General features: G+C 37.7%; 1 protein-coding gene across 2 annotated transcripts in view; it reads right to left on the bottom strand.

The window, feature by feature from the left end:
• The window catches only part of GUCY2C (guanylate cyclase 2C), a 96,617-nt gene that overhangs the window by 39,493 nt on the left and 33,767 nt on the right, over positions 1–23,357 (bottom strand). For both annotated transcript variants that reach the window (XM_047865939.1, XM_047865940.1), the window contains 8 exons: positions 22,612–22,676; positions 19,598–19,813; positions 18,381–18,502; positions 16,600–16,696; positions 14,449–14,566; positions 11,867–12,002; positions 5,003–5,088; positions 2,265–2,376 (listed from right to left, as the gene is read on the bottom strand). In XM_047865939.1, coding sequence (XP_047721895.1) covers positions 2,265–2,376; positions 5,003–5,088; positions 11,867–12,002; positions 14,449–14,566; positions 16,600–16,696; positions 18,381–18,502; positions 19,598–19,813; positions 22,612–22,676 — 952 coding nt within the window. The remainder of the gene's footprint in view (positions 1–2,264; positions 2,377–5,002; positions 5,089–11,866; positions 12,003–14,448; positions 14,567–16,599; positions 16,697–18,380; positions 18,503–19,597; positions 19,814–22,611; positions 22,677–23,357) is intronic.

A 23,357-nucleotide genomic window follows, 5' to 3' on the forward strand; every position in this document is an offset into this window, starting at 1 on the left:
AATGCAAACAGTATGAAAACAGTATGGAGGTTCCTCAAAAAGTTAAAAATAGAACTACTTTATGATCCAGCAATCACTTTACTAGGTATTTACCCCCCAAAATATAAGAATACTAATTCAGAGGGATACATGCAGCCCTATGTTTATTGCAGCATTATTTATAAGAGCCAAGATATGAAAGCAGCCCAAGTGTCCATCAACTGATGAATGGATAAAGAAGTGGTATTTTACAAAGGAATATTTAGCCATCAAAAAGAATGACATCTTGCCATTTCAATAACATGAATGAGGCTGGAGAGTATCATGCTAAATGAAATAAGTTAGAGAAAAACAAATGTCATATGCTTTCACACATATGTAGAATTTAAGAAACAAAATGGAAAAGCAAAGGGAAAAAATGAGAGAGAGAAAGAAAGAAAGAAAGAAAGAAAGAAGGAAAGAAAGAGAGAGACTCTTACTTATAAAGAACAATCTGATGGTTACCAGAGGGGAGAGACTGGGGGATGGGTGAAATAGGTGATGGGGATTAAGGAGAGCACTTGTCATGATGAGCACAGGGTGATGTTGGAAGTGTGGAATTACTATACTGCACACCTGAAACTAATATAACACCGTATATTAACTGGAATCAAAATAAAAACTTTAAAAAAAGAGCAACGATAGCAGTGAATCTGAAGTCAGTTCGGGATTGTTTATTGTTTAGAAGAATGGGATCCCCACTTCCCATGTCCTTCTTTGCTTTAGTCAACTGCATATGGCTACTGAATAAAAACACAGGGATCATTTTTAACCATATATGACTCATGGAACACAAGAGGACTAAAAATATAGCAAGAACTTTAACACAAGCAAGTGCATCAAAACACAACTTTTCTCTTTAAGTCCTATTGACCTCAGTTTCTGGTTATTAGAACAGGGCTGGGAGACAAATATTTATAGTTTATTTTTTAGTATTTAAAAATGGTAAATTAATACAGAGTCATGGAAAAAATTGGAAAATTAAGAAAAACATAAAATGCCAAAAAAAAAAAAATTCTCCTAGGATCCTACTATTCAGAAGCTATCACTGTTAACATTTTAGCATATTTCTTTTTTTTTTTTTTTTAATTTATTTTTTGGACAGAGAGAGACAGAGCATGAACGGGGGAGGGGCAGAGAGAGAGGGAGACACAGAATCGGAAACAGGCTCCAGGCTCCGAGCCATCAGCCCAGAGCCTGACGCGGGGCTCGAACTCACGGACCGCGAGATCGTGACCTGGCTGAAGTTGGACGCTCAACCGACTGCGCCACCCAGGCGCCCCTTAGCATATTTCTTTACAGTCTATTTCTAACATAGTTTTACAAAGAATAGAATCTTATTAAATAAAAATGTGTTCACTTTCCTGTTAATTTACCTTGTGAGTTTTCCCATGTCATTTAAAATTCTTTGTAAATATTTTAATTGGTTTATGATGTACCATTTATGAATGTATCACTTTTTTCTAAATTATTTTATTAATGTTGTTTCCACTTTTTTTTTTTTTTTTGCATCTTGGGCATAAATATTTGTCCAAATTTAAACTTTTTTCCCTAAAAATAGATTAGTAATGTGAAATTACTTACTATTTATTGTAGTAATCTTTGGCTAAGCCAGACTGTCCTGAGACTTTGTTGCCCAGGAGATACTTAGCTGACCCTATACAGTGATGGCCAGTGTTATATGGTCACATCGGAAGTTGCACGGGTGAAGTTATAGTCATGTTAGGGCTTTCCATGATATTATAGGATCTCATCTTAAGTAGATGGGTAATCATCATTATAACCCAAGTATATATCCTGTGAGGAAATGGGGGGAGACTTTTGAAGCCATGCTCACTGATGACTGATGGCTGCTGGCATCATGTGTTTCTTGCTGAAATACGTATACTTTGAGTTTATTGCAGTAAAACGGAGTAAGTGGCATTAAGAATATATGTCTTTGTGTTCACTTTGCCAATTGTTGAAAATAATTTTCTATAGGTTGTTTTGTCAGTGATTAGGTAGGACACATATTAAAGAGAGGTATAGCTAAATTAGAATAGGGATAGCTTCAGCATTTAATTAGAACTGTAATATCATTCATTGGGAAGGGGAGTCCACATTTTACAAACCTAGTAAATCTAATTCAGACAACAAACAAAATAAACGAAAAAATAAAAGCAGGCTAATTGTATAAACCATAGAATGTGCTTACCTTACCAGAAAAGCCATTTCAGGGAAAGAAAATTCACCAAAGGATATCTTACCCTCGCCTGGGATATCATTAGGAAGTTTGTGGTTCTTCCAGATGAATGTAGGGGTTTCTTCCTTTGGAATAGTCCTATTTACATGGGTGTCATAGGTCAACAGAACGTTGTACTGTGCCAGGGCATGAAAAAGAAGAAGGATGAACAGAAAAAGACATTTTAGAATGACTTCTGATGAGACTGTCCTACCCAATGACATTTGAATTTCATAGTAACACTTCTCAATGAAACAAGGTAATGTTTTGCAGCCAGGAGCTAGCTAGGTAGCATCCACTTATTGGTTCACAGCATGAAAGTAGCTTTAAGCTCCATGTGGGTCAATTATTTTGTTTCTTTATGATCATACATTGTATGAGTAACTCCTACCCAATATAGAATCTTTGCGTCTTTAGAGAACTAGTTCAAGCCTCTCATTTTACGAATGTTAAAAGAGAGACCAAAAGAAATTAATGGTTAACTCTAAATCACATGACAAGTGAAGCACCAATGTTTTCCACAATATTAAGTTGCTTTGAAAACAATATATTGAGAAAATGCACCACAGGTAAAATCCATTATCTATTTTGATATAGGTCAAGGGGCTCTGAAATAATGCTACATTTAAATTCTATCAATTACAGGGGCGCCTGGGTGGCTCAGTCGGTTGGGCGGCCGACTTCGGCTCAGGTCACGATCTCGTGGTCCGTGAGTTCGAGCCCCTCGTCGGGCTCTGGGCTGATGGCTCAGAGCCTGGAGCCTGCTTCCAATTCTGTGTCTCCCTCTCTCTCTGCCCCTCCCCCGTTCATGCTCTGTCTCTAAACGTTAAAGAAAAAAAATTTAAATTCTATCAATTACATACTTTTCAAATATCTTCTATCCTTTTGCTCTAATATGCTGTCTTGTACATGATACTAATTAGGCTTCTAAAAGAAAAGGTTTTTTTTTTCAAGCAATCCACCAATGGGATATATTAATATATCCTTACAATATTGCTGCATATATTGAGTCGGTTTTGTAAAAGACATCTGAAAAATGACCATCTTTCTAAATTCAACACCATTCCCTCAAAACTTTCTGGACAAAAGTTTTACATCTTTAGAAATATACTTTTAATTTTTTTAATGTTTATTTATTTTTGACAGAGAGAGAGACAGAGCATGAGCAGTAGAAATATACTTTTAACTTGAAAGTACGATCTATAATTGCATATATTGAGGATAGTAAATATACTAACATTCGGGTACAGTACATTGACTTTCTATTGAGGCTTTCTCTGGATACAGAATAGCTTATCTATATCCCTGTGTTTTGAGAATTAATCCCTGGTTGCCTGTATATACATATTATACAGCACAACTGCTGGCACTAGATTATTGAAAAATTCAACTAGATTTACCTTTATTGAAAAATTCAGCTAGATTTTCCTTCAGAGAGAGTAAGTGTACAGAACATTTTTTATATTGAAGAGCAGTTATGAGGATGATATAGGATCGTCATGTATTTGCTTCTCTCCAAAGGAATCATTAGGTGCAAATAACTTAGAGGGGAGTATAGTTATCTTTGTAGTTACTATAATAACTGGAGCATTGGTGACACTTTTCTAAAGGTACTCCCATGAAATGTACGTGAAATATAGCATTATATTAAAGGTTTATATAGTAACTGTAAACTATGGAGTAGTTTTCTGAAATGCCGCCCTCAAATTTCTGGTTTAACTTTCTCAATCTGGACATCTTTTCTCTAGCTTTCCATATTTCCCATTACAGATATCTTTTACAAGGGGGGGGGGGAGTCAACATATATGCCAAATGTATGACTTAAAAATGTCATAATGATCACATTGTAAAATTACATGAAAAAATGAATAACTCTTTGTCTTAGATTCCTAGTTATGTGAGGACACAATGTCTTACAGAAAAATACTTTCTACTGACCATTTGGTTGGCTGGAACAGTGGCTTTCATAGTTTGCGATGATTTTAAATTATGATTTTAAATTAAATGCTGATCAGCCATTAATTGTATTCCAGATAAGAAGCTAAGCAAGCACTGGAAACATGGAAAAGTAAGACCCATTCCCTTTCTTTAAAGAACCTACATGGGGGTGCCTGGGTGGCTCAGTTGGTTAAGCTTCTGACTCTTGATTTTGGCTCAGGTCATGATCTCATGGTTTGTGAGACTGAGCCCTATGCTGTGCTGACAGGGTGGAGCCTGTTTGAGATTCTTTCTATGAATCTCTCTGCTCCTTCCTCTGCTCTCTCTCAAAACAAATAAACTTTAAAAAATAAAGAATCTATATGTAGGTGAGGAGAAAAGATACATATAATGTGAATAAAAACATGACATTATAGGATGGCTTGTGCCAGAAATATTGCACAATTAATGATTTTTATGAGTTCAGATGGAGAGAACAGGGAATGTTTCATTGAAATTTTTAGCTGTGGAAATGAATAAACAATTCTTAGGACACAAGTGTCATCCTATCATTGGTATCCCATCAACAGTCTGGTATTTATATCAATATATTCTGGCTAAGTATCTTATATAGAGTCAATAGAGTATGGATATTCTAAATAAGGTCTATGGGCCAAAATGCTTAAAGAATACAGTCTCAAGTAGGGCATAATTGTGAATTTGAAAAAAATAACTTGCAGATTTTTAAACACAACTTCTCTAATTCCTTTTCTATCACTTGCCTTGTAGTTATCCTTCCTCACCTAGTCACTTCACCCCAAATTCCTGATAAGAAGTCAGACATACTTTGTTGGTATCCACGGAGGTATACAGAAGCATCATAGTGTTGTCAATATCCCCACAGTTGTCCAAAGTCACAGGACCCGCATGCCCTAGGGTAAAATCAGAAAAAGTTAGAGGTTATTTTTGACTTTTTGACAGAAGGCATGAAATAGGTTCAAATTGCCCTATTTTACTGAAAGATTGTCTTAATGAGCTAATCAGAAGGAATCTCCATTGGCTCCTAGCCCTGAGATCTCTGATGGATATTTATTTTAATGTTTATTGATTTGAGAGAGAGAGAGAGGCGGGGGGGGGGGGAGGGGGAGAGAGAGAGAGAAAGAGAAAGAAAGCATGAGCAGAGGAGGGGCAGAGAGAGAGAATCCCAGGCAGGCTCCATGCTGTCAGCACAGAGCCCAATGTGGTGCATGAACTCAAAAACCATGAGATCATGACCTGAGCTGAAATCAAGAGTTGGATGCTTAACGGACTGAGCCACCCAGGCACCCCTCTCTGATGGATATTTTTGAGAGAGATGCTAATTAGTATTTAGTTAGAAGGGAATTTTTTTTCATTGCATTTAGGATGAAATAAAATATAATCAGCCAATAAATCCTTCTAATTATTACTGAAAAGCTTTTGCTAAGAATATTTACTAAAGTAGTGAAAATTTCTCATATACCATGTGATTTCCTGGATTATCACATTATTAACTTCACATGTCCAGTTTTCAACAAAAACATCACAAGGCATAGTAGGAAACTGAAAAGTGTGGCCCAAATCAAAAGAAAAAATAAATAAGCCAGCAGAAACTATCTCTGAAAAAGACCTGATGGTGGATTTAATAGACAAATGCTTTAAAACACCTGTCTTAAAGATGTTCAAAGAATTTAAGGAAGAGATACATAAAGCCAGGAGACTCAAAATGGAAATAGCAATAAAGAGAAGGAAAACCTAAAAAGGAAACCAAAAGCGAATCCCAAAACTGAAAAGTACAATCACTGAAATGAAAAATTCACTAAGGAAATTCAAATGCAGATCTGAGTAGGTAGAAGAAAGAATCAGTGAACTTGAAGATAGGACAATGAAAATTATTAAGTCTACAGAACAGAAAAAAAAATTGAAATGAACAGAGCCTAAGGGACCTGTGCAACACCATCAAACAGACCACCATATGCATTGTGGAAGTGCCAGAAGAAGAAGAGAGAGAAAGGGGTAGAGAGAATATCTGAAGAAATAATAGCCAAAAACTTCCCAAATTTGATGCAATACATGAATATAAATATCCAAGAAGCTCAATAAACTCCAATAGGATGAATTCAAAGAGATCCACACTGAGACACATTCTAATCAAACTGACAAAAGCCAAAGACAGAGAATTTTGAAAGCAGCAAGAGAGAAGTGATTTATCACATCCAAGAGATACTCAATAAGGTTTTTAGCAGACTTCTCATTAGATGCTTTGAAGGCCAGAAGGTAGTGGGCTGATCAAAATGCCAAAAGAAAACCTTTCATCCAAGAATCCTTTATCCAATGAATCTGTCTGTCAAAAGTGAGGGTGAAAGTAAGACATCCCGAGATAAACAAAAGAGTTTGTAACCACTAGAACTTGATCTGCAAGAAATGCTAAAGGGAGTCCCATAGGTTGAAATGAAAGGACACTGTACAATAACTCAAAGCCATATGAAGAAATAAAGATCTCAATAAACGCAAATGCGTGGGAAATTATAACATGTAGCATTATTATAACAATGGTGTGTAATTCCACTTTTTATTTTCTACGTGATTTAAGGGATGAATGTGTTTTTAAAAATTAGTCCCAAAACTAGCATTATTATAACTGGTTTATAATGCCACATTTTGTTTTTGACATAATTTAGGACACTAATGCTTAAAATATCCACAGTTTATATTTTTGGACACACATGTATAAAGATGTAATTTTGCAACTGTCTGAAAAAGGTGGGGATGGAAGTATTAAAGCTATAGAGTTTTTTTCAAACTTTATGTATTTATTTTGAGAGAGAGAGAGAGCACTCAAGCTGGAGAGGGGCAGAGAGAGAGAGGGAGAGAGAGAATTCCAAGCTGAAAGCACAGAGCCCGATGTGGGGGCTCGACCCTACAAACTGTCAGATCATGACCCAAGCCGAAATCAAGAGTTAGATGCTTAGCTGACTGAGCCACCCAGGTACCCCTAAAACTGTAGAGTTTTTTTTAAAATGTGATTGAAGTTAAACTGGTATAAAGTCAAATTAGAATGTAATGATCTTAGAGTGTTAACCATAATACCTATGGCAACCACAAAGGAAATAGTTAAAGAATATAAATAAAAAAATAAGACAGGAATTCAAACATTTCACTACAAAATAAATCAACTAAACACAGAAGAAGAAAATAATGCAGAAAATGAGAAACAAACAAAAAAAAAACAACAAATGAGAAACAAAAAAACAAATCTCTTCTTCTCAGTAATTACTTTAAATATAAAATAGATTTTATTTTGATTGGAGAATCAAAGATAGAGATTTGAAGACTGTATTTTTAAAAAAATGATTCTATATGATATCTATAAGAGACTCATTTTAGATCCAAAAACATAAATAGTTTGAAAGAGAAACAATGGAAAAGGATATTCTATGCAAATAGTAACTGAAAGAGAGTGGTGGTGGATATACTAATATCAGACAAAATAGACTTTAAATTTAAAAAGTTTATAAGAGAAAAAGGATAGTGTATATTAATAAAGGTTTCAACACAGCAAGAAGATATAACAATTATAAACATCTATGCACTTAATAACAGACTACCAAAACATATGAAGCAAAAATTGGCAGAATTGAACAAAGAAATGGACAGTTCTACAATAATAGTTGAAAATTTCAATACTCCACTTTTTAAAAAATTTGTTTATTTTGAGAGAGAGGGAAGGAGGGGCAGAGATAGAGGGAGAAAGAGAATCCCAAGCAGGCTCTGCACTGTCATCACAGAGCCCAGTGTAGGGCTTGGACACACAAACTGTGAGATCATGACCTGAAGTGAAATCAAAAGTCAGACGCTTAACTGACTGAGCCACCCAGGTGCCCCTCAATATTCCACTTTTTTTTAAATTTATTTTTTAAAAAAAAATTTTTTTTTTCAACGTTTATTTATTTTTTGGACAGAGAGAGACAGAGCATGAACGGGGGAGGGGCAGAGAGAGAGGGAGACACAGAATCGGAAACAGGCTCCAGGCTCCGAGCCATCAGCCCAGAGCCTGACGCGGGGCTCGAACTCCCGGACCGCGAGATCGTGACCTGGCTGAAGTCGGACGCTTAACCGACTGCGCCACCCAGGCGCCCCCAATATTCCACTTTTAATGATGGATAGAATAACAAGACAAAAGAAGTTTGGAAATAGAAGACTTGAACAAATACATCAACTAGATCCAATAGACAAACACAGAACAATATAATACACATTGTCTACCCGACAATATAATACACATTATTCTTAAATGCACATAAGGCATTTTCCAGGATAGATCATATGTTAGGCCACGATTAAGTCTGAATAGATTTAAAGCGATAGATATTTTACAAAATATCTTCTCTGACCATAAAGTCAGAATTCAATAATAGAAAGAAAGCTGGAAAATTCACCAATTTGTGGACATAAAAAAATCACTCTCTTAAACAATTAATGGATCAAAGAAGAAATCACAAAGGAAAAGTTTGAAAACCTAAAGACAAATACAAATGAAAACATAAAATACTAAAGCTATGGGACACAGCAAGAGCAGTGCTAAGGGGGGGGGGAATTTAAAGATGTAAATGTTTACACTAAAAAACAAAAACACATGCAAATCAAAAATCTAACTTTACAACTTAAGAAACCAGAAAAAGAAGAACAAACTTAACCCAAAGCTAGCAGAAGGAAGGAAATTATAAAGATTAAAGCAGAGGTAAATGAAATACAGAAGAGAAAAACAACAGAAAAAAAGTCAATGAAACTAAAAGTTCGTTCTTCAAAAATAGCAACAAAATTGACAAACTTTTAGCTAAGTAGATAAGAAAATGACTCAAACTACAAAAATAAAACATGAAAGTTGGGGACCTTATCAATTCTACAAAAAAAATTATTATAAGCAATTCTATAGCAACAAATTGGATACCTTAGATTAAATGGACAAATTTCTAGAAACATAAAACTTACCATGACTAAACCATGAAGAAATAGAAAATTTGAATAGATCTATAAGTACTAAGGAGATTGAATCAGTAATCAAAAATCTCCTGACCAAACAGAAAAAAAAAAAATCTGGATCTAATTGCTTTATTGATCAATTCTACAAACATTTAAAGAATAATTAACACCAATACTTCTCAAATTCAAACTTAAAAAAAAAGAAAACCTGAAGAGGAGGAAACATTCCCTAACTCATTCTATATGGCCAGATATCTGATATCAAAGCCAGAAAATGACACTAAGAAAAGAAAACTATATCAATATTCCTAATAAACACTGATATAAAAGTCCTCAACAAAATACTGGGAAACAGAATTCAGCAGCATATTAAAAGAAATATACACCAGGACCAAGTAAGATTTATTCCTTGAATGCAAGGATAGCTCAACATATAAAAATTGAGAAAGTTGATATATTATATTGATAATATACCACAAATAACAGAATGAAGGAAAAAATGCATGACCTTATCAATCTGATGAAAAGAAAGCATTTTACAAAATTAAATACTTTTTCATGATAAAACATAACAAACTAGGAATAGAAGGAAACTATCTCAACATAATAAAATCCATCTATGAAAAACCCATAACCACATCATACTTGATAGTGACAAACTGAAAGCTTTTCCTGTAAGATCAGGAACAAAGCAAGGATTCCCATTCTTGTCACTTTTATTAAATGTAGTACTAGAATACCTAGCCAGAGCACTTAGGCAAGAAAGAAAGAAATATAAGTATCCAGATTGGAAAGGAAGAAGTGAAGTTATCTCTAATCACAGATCATAAGACCTTATATGTTGAAAATTTTCAATGTTCCACAAAAAACTGTTAAAACTAATAAAAGAGCAAAGTAGCAGGATAAAAAGTCAACAGTCAAAACTCAGTTGCATTTTTATACAGTAACAATGAACATTCAGAAAAGGATATTAAGAATACAATTCCAGTGGCAGTTACAGGCTTCCATTTATGGAATGAACAGGTCATACTGAGAAATGATACAGGAAATATAGTCAATGTATAGTCAAAGGTATAGAGAATATGGTCATTGGTACTGTAATAGCATTGTATGGTAACAGATGGTAGGCATACTTGTGGCAAGCATAGCATAAAGTATAGACTTGTGGAATCACCATGTTATATGGCTGAAACTAAGGTAACATTGTGTGTCAACTATATTTCAATAAAAAAGAATATAATTCCATTTATGATAGTATCAAAAAGAATAAAATACTTAAGAATTTACTTAACCAAGGTGAAAGACTTGTACAAAAAAAACCTCCAAAACATTTCTGCAAGAAATTAGATATAAATAAATGGAAACTTCCCATGTTTATGTAATATAAGAATTAATATCATTAAGAAATCGGTATTACCCAAAGCAGCCTATAAATTTAATGCAATCCCTGTCAAAATCTCAATAATTTTTTTTTGCAGAAATAGGAAAAGCCATCTTAAAATTCATATGGAATTTCAAGAGATGCTAAATAGACAAAAACAATTGAAAAAGAAGAACAAAGCTGAAGGACTCACTTCTTAATGTCAAAACCTACTACAAAGCTACAGTAATCAAAATAGTATGGTATTGGCATAAACTCGGATGTATACACAAATGGAATGGAATAGGATGTTCAGAAATAAACCCTTACATATATGGTCAAATAATTTTCACTAAGGGTGACAAGACCATTCAATGGGGGGGAAGAGTCTTTTCAGCAAATGGTGCTGGGAAAATTAGATATCCACATAGCTCAAAATCCATCCTGACTTAAATGTAAGGCCTACAACTATAAAACTTAGAAGAAAACACAGAGCAAAAGTTTCATGACATTAGATTTGGCAGTGATTTCTTAGATATGATACTAAAGGCAAAGGCAACCAATGAAAAATTAGGCACACTGGACTTCATGAAGATTTAAAAACTTTGTGCATGAAGACATTATCAACAGAGTAAAAAGGCAACTCACAAAATAGGAGAAAATATTTGCAAATCATACATCTGATTAGCTATTAATATCCAGACAAAAAACCCAAACAATTCAATTCAAAAGGGGCAAAGGACTGAAGACACATTTTCTAAAGAACATATACAAATGGCTGATAAGGCCAATAAGCACATGAAAAGGTGCTTGATATTGCTAATCATTAGGGAAATGTAAATCAAAATTACAATAAGATGCTACTTCACACTCAGGAACATGTGTTGGGAGCTTTGGGATGGTGTTGTTATGAGAGGTTATGGTAATTTGAGTGGTGACACAGGGTCCCAGATCCCTAAATGATAGAAAGGAGATATGGAAGGACCAAAATCAAATGGCAGAGATTTCTCTTCTTCCTAGTCTCTAAGCATTTTCGGGACATCACTGCCCAAAATGCCCTGTGATGAGCCTGTTATAAATACAAAGTCCAAGCCATTTGCCCTTTCTTTGGGATTGAAAAATTCTGAAATCCTAAAGCATCACCTGGGGTCCAAGATATTGAGAACACCAACCCCAAAATTTATGTAGTGATGTTTGCCTCCAAGTTCAAAGTTATTTAGCTGTTGATCCATCTATTGCCAAACCCCCTCTTTGTTTCCCTAAGTCCATCCACAAAGCCCATATTTCTCCAGCTTTCTGTAAAGTGTAAGTTTTGTTGCTGCTGTTGTTTGCTCTTAGGAGACCAGTACCTTCAAAAGTGAGGTTCTTGAAGGCATGAGCAAATTTGGGGGTGGTAATAGCTTCTCCATTTTCAAGAAATATCTTCAGCATGTGTCCAAAGAGCAAGACTCCATTCAAGTAGGCAAGAGCAAAGTCATTTTTTGCCTGAATGAGAAAGAAAAGTCTTTTGAGTCCCAAAAAAGAGATTCTGGTCTTGAACCTGGAACAAAACATTCTTGGGGTCAGCAGAGTAACCAGAAAGGTAAAAGGATATTAGGAGAATTACAGGGGTGGTAGTAAAAGTAATCTTTTGGAAAATATGTCCTTGAACCAGGGTTCTTTTATTATCCTTGTGTCAAAATTTTGCATTTCCTTGGGATCAATAAACCTGAAACACTGCCTTTAGGGAGGTACTTCCTTCCCATGATGGTGAAATCTATTATTTCAACCAGGAAGAACAACAGGCAACATTTTCATAATTCTTATGGGATTTTATACAGAAAAAAAGGCTTGCTTGTACTTTAATGTTTTCACAGAGAGTAAAAGAGAACAACAGTAAAAACAATTCCCTGCCCTTCAGTACCCTGAATAGAACAGGAAGAGTTTTGATTGGATACCATTGAACCTGCTTTAGAAACAATTCTCAACAGTTGCTATCTTCACAGAGTTGGGTTATGGATTAAAAGTCTTGTGCCCCCTGAGACTAAGTGAATTCTGTCAGCCTGGCCATTTTGGACTGTCCACCTGTTAAGAATCACACTTTCAACAGAGCCTAGAAGCTGTGTGAGTGATATCTGAATATTACACACAGAAGTGTATTCACTGGAAAATATAAAAAGAAAAAAGAAAACGCCTCTAATTGGTTTCAGTGTCTTTTGCTGAAATCATCATTTAATGAGATAAAAGGAATCCAGTTAAGACCCAATCCCCGGGGGGTCTGAGTGGCTCAGTAGGTTAAGCATCCGACTTTGGCTCAGGTTATGATCTCGTGGTCCGTGAGTTCAAGCCCTGCATCAGGCTCTGTGTTGACAGCTCAGAGCCTGGAGCCTGCTTCAGATTCTGTGTCTCCCTCTCTCTCTTCTCCCCACTCTGCTTATGCTCTGTTTCTGTCTCTCTCAAAAATTAAAATAAAGATTAAAAAAAATTAAAAAAAAAAAAAACCCAACTCCCAAAGTGGTTGCAGCTCCAAATTTTTGCAGCATTGTGAAAAAGAGGGTTTAGAATTTCTAGTCTAGGAAAAAACTGTTGTACTCCCCAAGGTACCCAACTTCCCTTATAGCTCTTCAGGTCTGGCCCATGGCTTGCCATCCCAAGGTTGTTCAGGGTCCTCGGGACTGCTTCTTCCCTCTTCTTCCCAGTCCTAACCTGCTCTCAACTGACTCTGAGGGCAGAATACATTTGATGAATTTAATCAAGCTAAGGTATAGTGACTGACAAGGCCTAATGGAGAATTAGGGTCAGGGGCCCCTGTATTATAAGGTGGTCATGATTTAATGTCCAATTGGAGGTTTTCTTTTCTTTCTTTTCTTTCTTTCTTTCTTTTCTTTCTTTCTTTCTCTTTCTTTCTTTCTTTCTTTCTTTCTTTTCTTTCTTTCTTTCTTTCTTTCTTTTTCTGGAATCAGTGCTAAACCAGATGAAATGCTGGATAAGAGGAATAAACATGACTCTCCTGGACAAGTTTAAACAATGGCCAACTTAATTATAATAGAGGACAATGTCTTAACCTAGGAATATATATCTTTAAAGGTAGAATTTTGATATCAGCCCCAGCAGAAAGTTGCTTTAGGTACACTGTTTAGTTTCTGCCTTCCCTAAGTTAGTGGGGCTTCTTCCTGTCTTCCCACATTGTCACTTCCATTCCAATATTACAGAGTGTGCATTGTCGTGCTGGCCCAAAGCCCAGCACAGTGACCTATAGTAAGAGGGTTTTTTTGTTTGTTTGTTTGTTTTAATTAAAAAAATTTTTTTTAATGTTTTTATTTATTTTTTTTTTATTATTTTTTTTTAAATTTTTTTTTTCAACGTTTTTTTTAATTTATTTTTGGGACAGAGAGAGACAGAGCATGAACAGGGGAGGGGCAGAGAGAGAGGGAGACACAGAATCGGAAACAGGCTCCAGGCTCTGAGCCATCAGCCCAGAGCCCGACGCGGGGCTCGAACTCACAGACCGCGAGATCGTGACCTGGCTGAAGTTGGACGCTTAACCGACTGCGCCACCCAGGTGCCCCTGTTTTTATTTATTTTTGAGACAGAGAGAGGCAGAGCATGAGCAGGGGAGGGGCAGAGAGAGAGGGAGACACAGAATCCGAAGCAGGCTTCAGGCTCTGCGCTGTCAGCACAGAGCCCGACGTGGGGCTTGAACTCATGGACTATGAGATCATGACCTGAGCCGAAGCCGGATGCTTAACCGACTGAGCCACCCAGGTGCTCCTATAGTAAGAGTTTTAATATCAGTAATCCTGCTATTGCATGTAGTTGGTCTCAGTTAATATCTGTTGAGTGAATGAGAGTAAAAAAAAAAAATTGCTTTCTTTAGAATTTGGGTCCTACATAGGAGAATAATATATTAACCTTGACAAAGAAAAGAATAGTATATACCCATGAAACTTACCCATGATAAACTTTTGGAGAAAGAGCTATTTGAGGTGGAATTCTCAGGATGCAATGTCAGGACAAGGACATTTTTCATATAGTCTGGGGCGGTGACATTATCCGCGAAGTATACGTTACTGTATTAAGAAGCACAAGTTCCTCATGAAAATTAGGTTCCTCCAAAACCAGATATGGAGCTTCCACAATTCCCACAAACTATAGCATCAGCCTAGAAATAGTTTAAAACATTTTTTTCCAGTAGCCTGAAAAACTTTCTGCTTTCCCCCAGATAGGTTTATTTTCTTCTAACATGCTAAGTTGAGTAAGAGGGCTTAGGCAGCTGTCATTCACATACACAAGTGGAAAGGAAGATCAGAACACAGATACCTCTTTGAGGGAGTTTTTTAGGCTCTGGACATGCGAGCTATGGCTCGCTTTCAAGGCTTACTGACTTTTGGTTTATGTGTGGACTCTTTCTTTTCTTTAAGAAAGACTAAACATTTTCCCCAACACTGTCAGCTCCTTGATATTAGTGTATTGATCCTCGTATCCTCAGCTCCTCGGTGATATTTGGCACATTGTGGACCCTCAATACTGTCTGAGATTGTGCTGCAAGTCATATGGTTTCTAAGCTTCCAAATCATTTGAATGTTTTAATATGTAAAGAATCTAATATGTTGGAACTGCTATAACTAAGATGACCACCATTTACTATTCAAACGGTAGGTGAACACATCCATGCACTGAGGACCAGGTTGAATATTTTCCTCATATTATCACATCTAATCCTAAGAGCACTCCTATGAAGTGAGTATCTTTATTCTCATTTTACAAATGAGAAGATTTAATCTCAAGATTAAGTAATACCCAAGAGTCAAATGAACCACAAGTGTCAGAATTAGAATTTGAAACCAAGTTATGTCTATTTTCAAATGAAGCTCATTATCTACCAAAAACATAGCCAGGTGTCCTTAAAGACCAGTGACAAAGGAAGGCCTACACTTTTGCCCCGGGTTGAGGATTCGCTAATAGTAAAATCACACCAACTTGGCTACATTGAGGACTCCTACCACAGAGCAAAGCAACTGTCAGAGCAGCTGTCGATGTGGTTGTAGGAGTGAAATGTTGATAACTTTGTCCTCTTTCCTGTATTTTGCAACTAAAAGGCTAAGTTGATTGATAAGACTATCTTCATGAACAAATAGTAGTCAAATAGACCTGCAGTCCCTATGTTTCCTTCCTCTTAACACTGTGACACGTACATTTAGTGTGGGTGAAATGACTAGGCAAATATGGGAAATATGTAGTGCAGTAACAGTGTCTAGGTTAAGGACAGACAGGTAATGATTAATGGTGCAGGCAGATAAGTGATGTCATACGATCTAGCTGATGGGGCAAGAAGCACAGGTGTACCGGTGACAACTTCTGTAAGTTTAATCTGACTCAGATACTACCTTGGCAAGGTTTGTAGGGTCTCCAACCATATTAGAAGATGAGTGGTAAAATATAACACTGCATATTATTTATATTTGAATTTAAAAAATAAAGATTGAGAAAGAAAGAAAGAAAGAAAGAAAGACAGACAGAAAGAACAGTATGTCTGTACTACATTTATGTTTTAAAGAAAAAAGAAAGTGTCTATCCTCCAGAATTTTCTCTCTTTTGCTCTAGAGAATTACAGAGAATAAAATTGCCACCCATGACTAAACCACACAGGGCAGAGAAGCAGTCATTTAATTGGAACTTTCCTCTTACAAAGGTGGCAAAGGATAAGTCATCTAGGATCAAAGGCCATTAGCAAAAGAAAGCAGAGATATGTCCCACATTCCTGAAAATAATGCTATTGGATTGGGTTATTAGTTGATTTATCACTGCCTGGAAAGACCTTAAAATCAGGCTGGGGGCCAAGATCCTTGTAGATGAATGGACATGTAGATTTAATGGGTCATGAAACTTCTGTATTTAGACATGATAGTGATATCAAAGATATGCATATCTGCTAAGGCTACAATCAATTAAACAAAAATGAGGCTGTGATGCAAGAATGAAACTTGATCATACCGAATCCCATGTAAGTCAGTGCAAAACAAGAGAAAAGAGAATGTCTCTTCTGGAAATCCTGGGAGTATTTCCTTTCTGAAAAGAGAATTCTTTCCAATATTACACCTACTTGAATAGATCCACTAGAATAATCACAATATCTTCAGCCACTGCCCGGTCACCCTTGAGGGAGTTGATCGTGTCTGGTGTACCACACACAACAATCACTAGAGAAGAGACAGCAAAACAAGGAGAGAAATACACAATGGTCTACATTCAAACACGTGGGAACCAGGCGCCCGAATCTGAACCCAGTATGTCTGTGCTACATTTATGTTTCAAGGTTAACACCAATTCCTCAATTACTCTCTCCCTTGCTTTTTTCCATTTACAGTCATAGAGTCTGAGTAGAGCTGCATGGAATCTTAAAAAGAATCCTCTAGTCCATTCCCTTAACTTTATTGATCTAAAGAGACTGGAAGACAAGATGCCAAAGGGTTAAAGAACTAGGAGATGGCAGAGCTCTAATATGCAAGTTTATGAATCCAGCTCAGTGTTTATTCCGTTATACCAGGTTAGAGGAGTTACATAAACTATTTTCATTGATAAGCGCACCTCACCAATTGTTAAGTGGTTCAAAAAGTTATAGTAAAATTAATGGGTGAATTTATGTCATGTTCCTGAACAAGCCCATGTTCCTTGGGCTTTGCTTGTAGCTTCTTAACTCAGAACTCAGTGATTTCAGTGGCAGGGTTCAATCTATGCTGTGAGCTCTCGTACTCATTGGAATCAGATTTCCCAAATGCATGACTCTATGAGAAAGAGGAGTTGGGGTACATTGGCTCTTTTCATATACTATGTTGTCCAATAAACTCCTTAGAGACATGAATACTTCTTTTTAGGGACATCTATACTTCTTTTTCCCCCCGCATCTTGCCAATGATTTGTACATGGAGGGTTCTGATTATGGCAAATACTTAAATAATGACAGTAGATGATGATTTGAGTGATGCTAGGAATTCTTACCAAACAAGCACGTTCCCTCATAAGAAATGTCCACAGTTGATCCCTTTGCTTCTGATTTATTCTTATTTGTAAAGAGAATTCTTGGAAAGTGAAACAAATCACCTCACAGCTTAGTGAGCATGATTTTATCCCACATTTGACCTGTCACTGGGAGATGACTAGGCATGTGGGATATACATTAGAGGAAAATGAGATGATATGCTAACCTTGTAGTTTTGCTTTAGGCCAGATAATCATTAAACATATCCTCTTGGTCATCAGGGGACCAGGGTTCAGAATGTGTGAGGATTAGTCATAAATCCAATAATAGATTAGATTGAGGTGAATTTAAAAAGCAGTTTATCGGGGCACCTGGGTGGCTCAGTCGGTTAAGCGTCCGACTTCAGCTCAGGTCATGATCTCACAGCCTGTGAGTTTGAGCCCCTCATCGGGCTCTGTGCTGATGGCTCAGAGCCTGGAGCCTGCTCCAGATTCTGTGTCTCCCTCTCTCTCTCTGCCCCTCCCCTGCTCATGCTCTGTTTCTCTCTGTCTCAAAAATAAATTTAAAAAAACATTAAAAAAATAATAAATAAAAAGCAGTTTATCGATGGTGGGTCATGATATCATTTTGGTTTATACAAGCTAGACTTTAGCATCATTATTACTTTCATGATGCTAATGTATTTATTCAACACTACTTTTTTCCTTTCTGTCATAGGAAAAGGTTTTAATCGGAAGAAGGACTAATATAATGGAGTTGCATGCAACTACCGATCTCCCCAGATAAACAAAATATATAGAGGTAATTATGATAACTCTGTGCTGGTAGATTTGTCAAAATGACTCTTAAAGATGTAGTAGTTGTGAGGAAGAAGTTGGCAAAAAATTATCTCCATGTCCCCTTACCATTGCTTTTCCTGTTCTGGTTCATTAAGATATCCTGAAACTGGTCATTTCCCCTCAACATATCCTTGAAGCTAAGTTCCTGAGAAAAATAGGAAACTCCAGCCTCCAGAGCATTGAGGTACCTAGAACAGAGAAAAGAGAAACTGTAAGAAACCAGTTTGGTTTCTGCATGACCTTCCATGTTGTTTGCTCATTGTTTACAGATCTGTTCTGGGACCTGTTCATCTAAACTTCATCTCCACTATCAACGCAACCACCAATGATACACATCATGATATCAATAGTTTGGATGGTGGGATCTAGTTTGGTAAAGATATAAGGATAAGTTTTAGGGAATCTTCATGTGTATATACAAATAGGAGACACTTGGTGGGTTGTTTATAATAGCTTCCTGCTATCTGCAGAAGGAAGGCTACTTTGCTCTATAAACCCCATGATCACAGATAAGTTGAAACCTTTGAGTCTACAGTGCAAAAATTCAGAGTTGATAGGAATCATTTATCTTCCCAATGAAATGCACCTTTGTGGGCTCTAAGCTCACCTCGAAATTTCCAGGATGAGGCCTTAAGGTTGACTCTTTAGGTCCCTAGATGTGCAATCCCAGTGGTACCCTTACTATTCTGCATACTTAGGTGGAGAGAGACTGCAGAAGCAAGCAGCATCGTGGTGGTGTAGACGGTAACACAACCAAAAGATTCCTTCTGCCACCTGTGCTGGAGTCGTGTGAACCTTGTAATTTTATTTTAGCGATGGTGCCTGATATCCTGCTCTCCTCCCGCTCCACTTATTCCTCTGAGCGATCATGAGACAAATTATTTCTAACTAGCTGTAGGTATTGGCAGAATGCATATTCTCTGGTATCACATCTTTCACAGTAATGTGAAAGCAGTAACCATTGTTTTTCACTTTCCTTATCTGTAAAATGGAACTTGTACTTGTTCTCCTTTCTTTAGAGGATTTACTATAGGGGATCAATAAAAGTAATGTGAAAGTACTTTGAAAGCTAGAGTGCTGCAAATGTGATACATGTTGATTGTATTTATACCATGTTTCCTTTGGCCCTTTTGCGTTTATTTGTGTTTTAGAAAGTGGGCTGGTGTCCATTCCCAATGCTGTTTCAGATGGAAGGTGCATCTGATAATAACCGGATGGGCTGCCAGGATTCTGTGGCCTCTCTCTATGGCAAGTGCCAGAAGCATATTAATGGTCCTGCTCACCAGAAACAGTCCTCAGTCTCGGTGCCATTTTTGAAAACATATGCAGTGTTCCAAGAAAAATTTTTGAATGGCAAATTATTGGCCTTCCAAAAGTTAACCAAGAAGTATATCAGCTTCCTAGCTGGAGACAGCAGCCTGGTTAAAGTCTCTTTGTAGTCACAAGATAATCCAAAACTCCCAGCTGAAATCATGGGATAGTTCAAATCTGTGTCAAGGCTATGCCAAGAGGCAAGAAAGAAACAAACATCAGGATTAACTTCAGTAGCACAAATACAATCCCTCTTTAAGCTGTTTCAAACTGTTTCCTGTGGTTGGTTATAAATGGTAAGTAAGAATGAAATAGGGTCACTCAAGCAGGTTTCTAACTTAAATAGGTGTCCCTCCCACACAGGTAAATTTTAAAACGTTTATTGAGCATATGTTATGTTTTAAGATACTCTGCATATTTTCATGTATAATGTGGCTTGGTTCCAATTTATTCTAAAAGGAGGGGGTGGTCATAACATCGGGGCTGGGACATATGGCCTTTGGGGAGTAGGGCTAAGAAAACAGAGGATGGGCCATCATCAGGGCCTTGACATATGCCAGAAATGCTGTTCCCCTTGGCTCTTTGTCTGGCTGACTCTTATTCATGCATCGGGTCCTGGATTAAAGATCCCTTCAGCCATCAGAAAAACATTTCACTGATACCTGCGACCAGGTAATTTTTGGGTCAGTGTGTGTTTACTATCTGCCTCCTCCACTAGACTGCAAGCTCCATGAAGGCACAGATCACATCTGGCTTATTCACCTCCGTATCTCCAGTCTGCCTGGGTCATATGTGCACCGTCAATGTGCACTTGATAAAGGAAGGAAAACAAAACCTCCCTTTCATCTTGAGCGCTAGGTGTCCTGCTTGCACTTACACTCCCTATGTTCAGTCGAATTTATCTTTTCATTTTTCAAAACCATTCTTCATTTCTTTTAGTGTTTTTTGAACACTTTCCATCCCTCACTCTGACATCCAATCAGGTATCAAATCAGTTATTAGTTATTCTACCCTTAAATATCTTTAAAGGCTCTCCTTCCTTTCCAGGTCAATTGCTTGCATGCTAATTCAGCTCTCCTCCTCCCCCGATGACTTTCCCCATCAGTGTCTCCTGTGTGCTCTAGTCTTTCCTGTACACTGTTATCACTTATTCTTCCCAAAGTTGATCTGCTTCTTTCCTGCACCATCTAAGTTGTTTCTGATGCAAACCTAATTAAATCTGCTTCCCTCACCTGGAACTCGTGACCTCCCCAATACAGCCCTACTTAATTTTTCTAGTTTTATCTGTTATCCCCCTACTCATCTCTTGCACACTGGTTGATACTGACTTTCACAAAATGTCTACACTTCTCTGCTTCTTTGCTTTTACACCCACTTACCCTCTGCCTGGCTGGGATCCTTAACTCCTCATCTCTACTCATTAAAATCTCACCTATGCTTCAACACTCAACTCGTATACCATCTCCTTCAAGAAATCCTTCCCCTTTTGAGCTAAACTCTTCCAACCAGAGGGAGCTCCTTTCTTCTCTGAACCCCACAGCTTCTTGTTTGTGTTTCTTCAGTTGAGCTTATTATACTCTGCCTTGTACTGGTTACCAATGTTCTTGTTGTCTTCTCTATTTTACTGGGCAGGGGGCTGTGTTTTACTTAATTTCTCTACTCTGACAAAACCAAAGTGCTTCTTTGCACACAAAAGGTTTCATAAATAGTCAATCAATTTTCCTACTCTTCCTTTCCTTCTGAGCACATTCTATTGCAAAGCAACAAGTGGTCAGATTAGACGACGACTGGGAATGAATGGAAGGAGAAGAATCTGTATTTGCCTGCATTTTAGTAAGGAAGATGAGCTGAGAAAGTGCTTCCGTGGCATGCAGTGGGTGTGAACATCTCCGAGTATTTGTACAGCTGGCAGGAGGTGTCAGAGGCAGACTTTGCAACAGAAAGTTCAGAAATTTAATGTGGCCTTCCAAAATCTATTGCATGGGGGTCCTTTAGCGTAGTTTTCTCTGTGTAGACAAAGGTGATCCTTGATTCAGGGGAAGACTGAACAGATGAAACACAGGCAAAGAAGAGGGCTTTAGATTTAGGGAAGGTGTGATCTGGCAGAACAAAATGTTTCATGGTGGCGAGAATTACACTGAGTAAAATGAATGGAAGAATGAGGGTGATTTTCGCCAAGGCAGAAAAATATTTTTATTGTAGAATATATTGGAAGCGTTTTTTTTTTTTCCTAAGCTGAAAAGGGCACTGTGAAAGGTACTTTAATATGTTAATTATATAATCCTCAGTGCTGTGAATTGAGTACCTTTCTACTTCCCTTATTCTGAGGACCTAAGGATAGAACCGAGCCCTGCTAATGCCCAGGGTGTTGTACTTTCCTGTGTGTTTCCTCTGCTCATACTTTAGTCAAGATTTCCTTCATTAATTCCTCAAATTATCCAAGTTCATTGTCTTCTCTGTTCCCTGTCAGGACGCTTTTTACCTATACCATGTTGCCTCTCAGGCTCAGATGTTAGTAACTGGACGTGAATAGCTACTGTCCTTCACCTCATGGTAAGCAAAGGTAGAGCTACGTGGACAAGGGAATGACACTTACAGAGAAGTAGCAAAATGTGAGGGTTCCAACACCTCTGGTTGTGTTGCCTTGACTAGACTTCTGTTTGATATATCATTTAAATAGAGATACCATGTCCTGACTTCAACTTACGGTGGCATTAAAACAACAAACCAGGGGCGCCTGGGTGGCGCAGTCGGCTAAGCGTCCGACTTCAGCCAGGTCACGATCTCGCGGTCCGTGAGCTCGAGCCCCGCGTCAGGCTCTGGGCTGATGGCTCAGAGCCTGGAGCCTGTTTCCAATTCTGTGTCTCCCTCTCTCTCTGCCCCTCCCCCTTTCATGCTCTGTCTCTCTCTGTCCCAAAAAAAATAAATAAACGTTGAAAAACAAAAAAAAACAAAAAAACCAACAACAACAAACCAAACTACTTACTACATCTGGAAGGTGGAATATGTACACGAGGGCCCCACAAGGACACAGCCCATCTGTTTTTTATTCTGTAGGGGAAAAAAAGAAAAAGAAAAATCAGTCTCTGAAATAAAAGCAATGAGTAAATGGACAGGAAAGAAGTGGCAATGAAAAAGGCCTCTAGAAGGTTAGAAAGTAGGCCTCTGAAGAAAGGAGCAACTCATGGTGCCTTGGGTTGGGGACGGGACACTAAGGGATAAAGAAATCTGAGAAAAAGAAGATGCTGCAGGTGGAAGGAAGGGGATTCTGCTGAAGGTAAGAAGGATGAAGGTGAACCTGGGTTCTTTGTCAAGAGGAGGATGCAGGGCAGGATAGGAAGGACTGATAGACTGTACCATGAGACATACCTGTGGGCCAGACTGAGGAGAGACTAGATTTGGAGGCGCTTTGGGGGATGAGGGCAAGTTTTACTTTTAGGGAGGGCTATGAAACGGGGCTAAAGAGAACAAAATGCAGTGTGACAAGTTGGGTGACTATAGATCGTGTCTTGTACTATTTATCAAGAGGAATGTGATTAGGAACATCCCATCCCTAGTCTTAGAAAACCAGGGTATGCCTCCCTCTCAAGAGGTGGAAGGAAGAAATGCACACTCCTAGCATCATAAATTGGAGTTTGTTAAACTCCCCTCGCTCATCCCTGGCCCTCCCAAGATTGAGAATGACTGCTGTCATCAACCACTCTTCCCCATGTGAGTCTACGTGTCTGGTTG

This window comes from Prionailurus viverrinus, chromosome B4, assembly GCF_022837055.1.
Source record: "Prionailurus viverrinus isolate Anna chromosome B4, UM_Priviv_1.0, whole genome shotgun sequence".
In the NCBI taxonomy this organism is placed as follows: domain Eukaryota; kingdom Metazoa; phylum Chordata; class Mammalia; order Carnivora; family Felidae; genus Prionailurus; species Prionailurus viverrinus.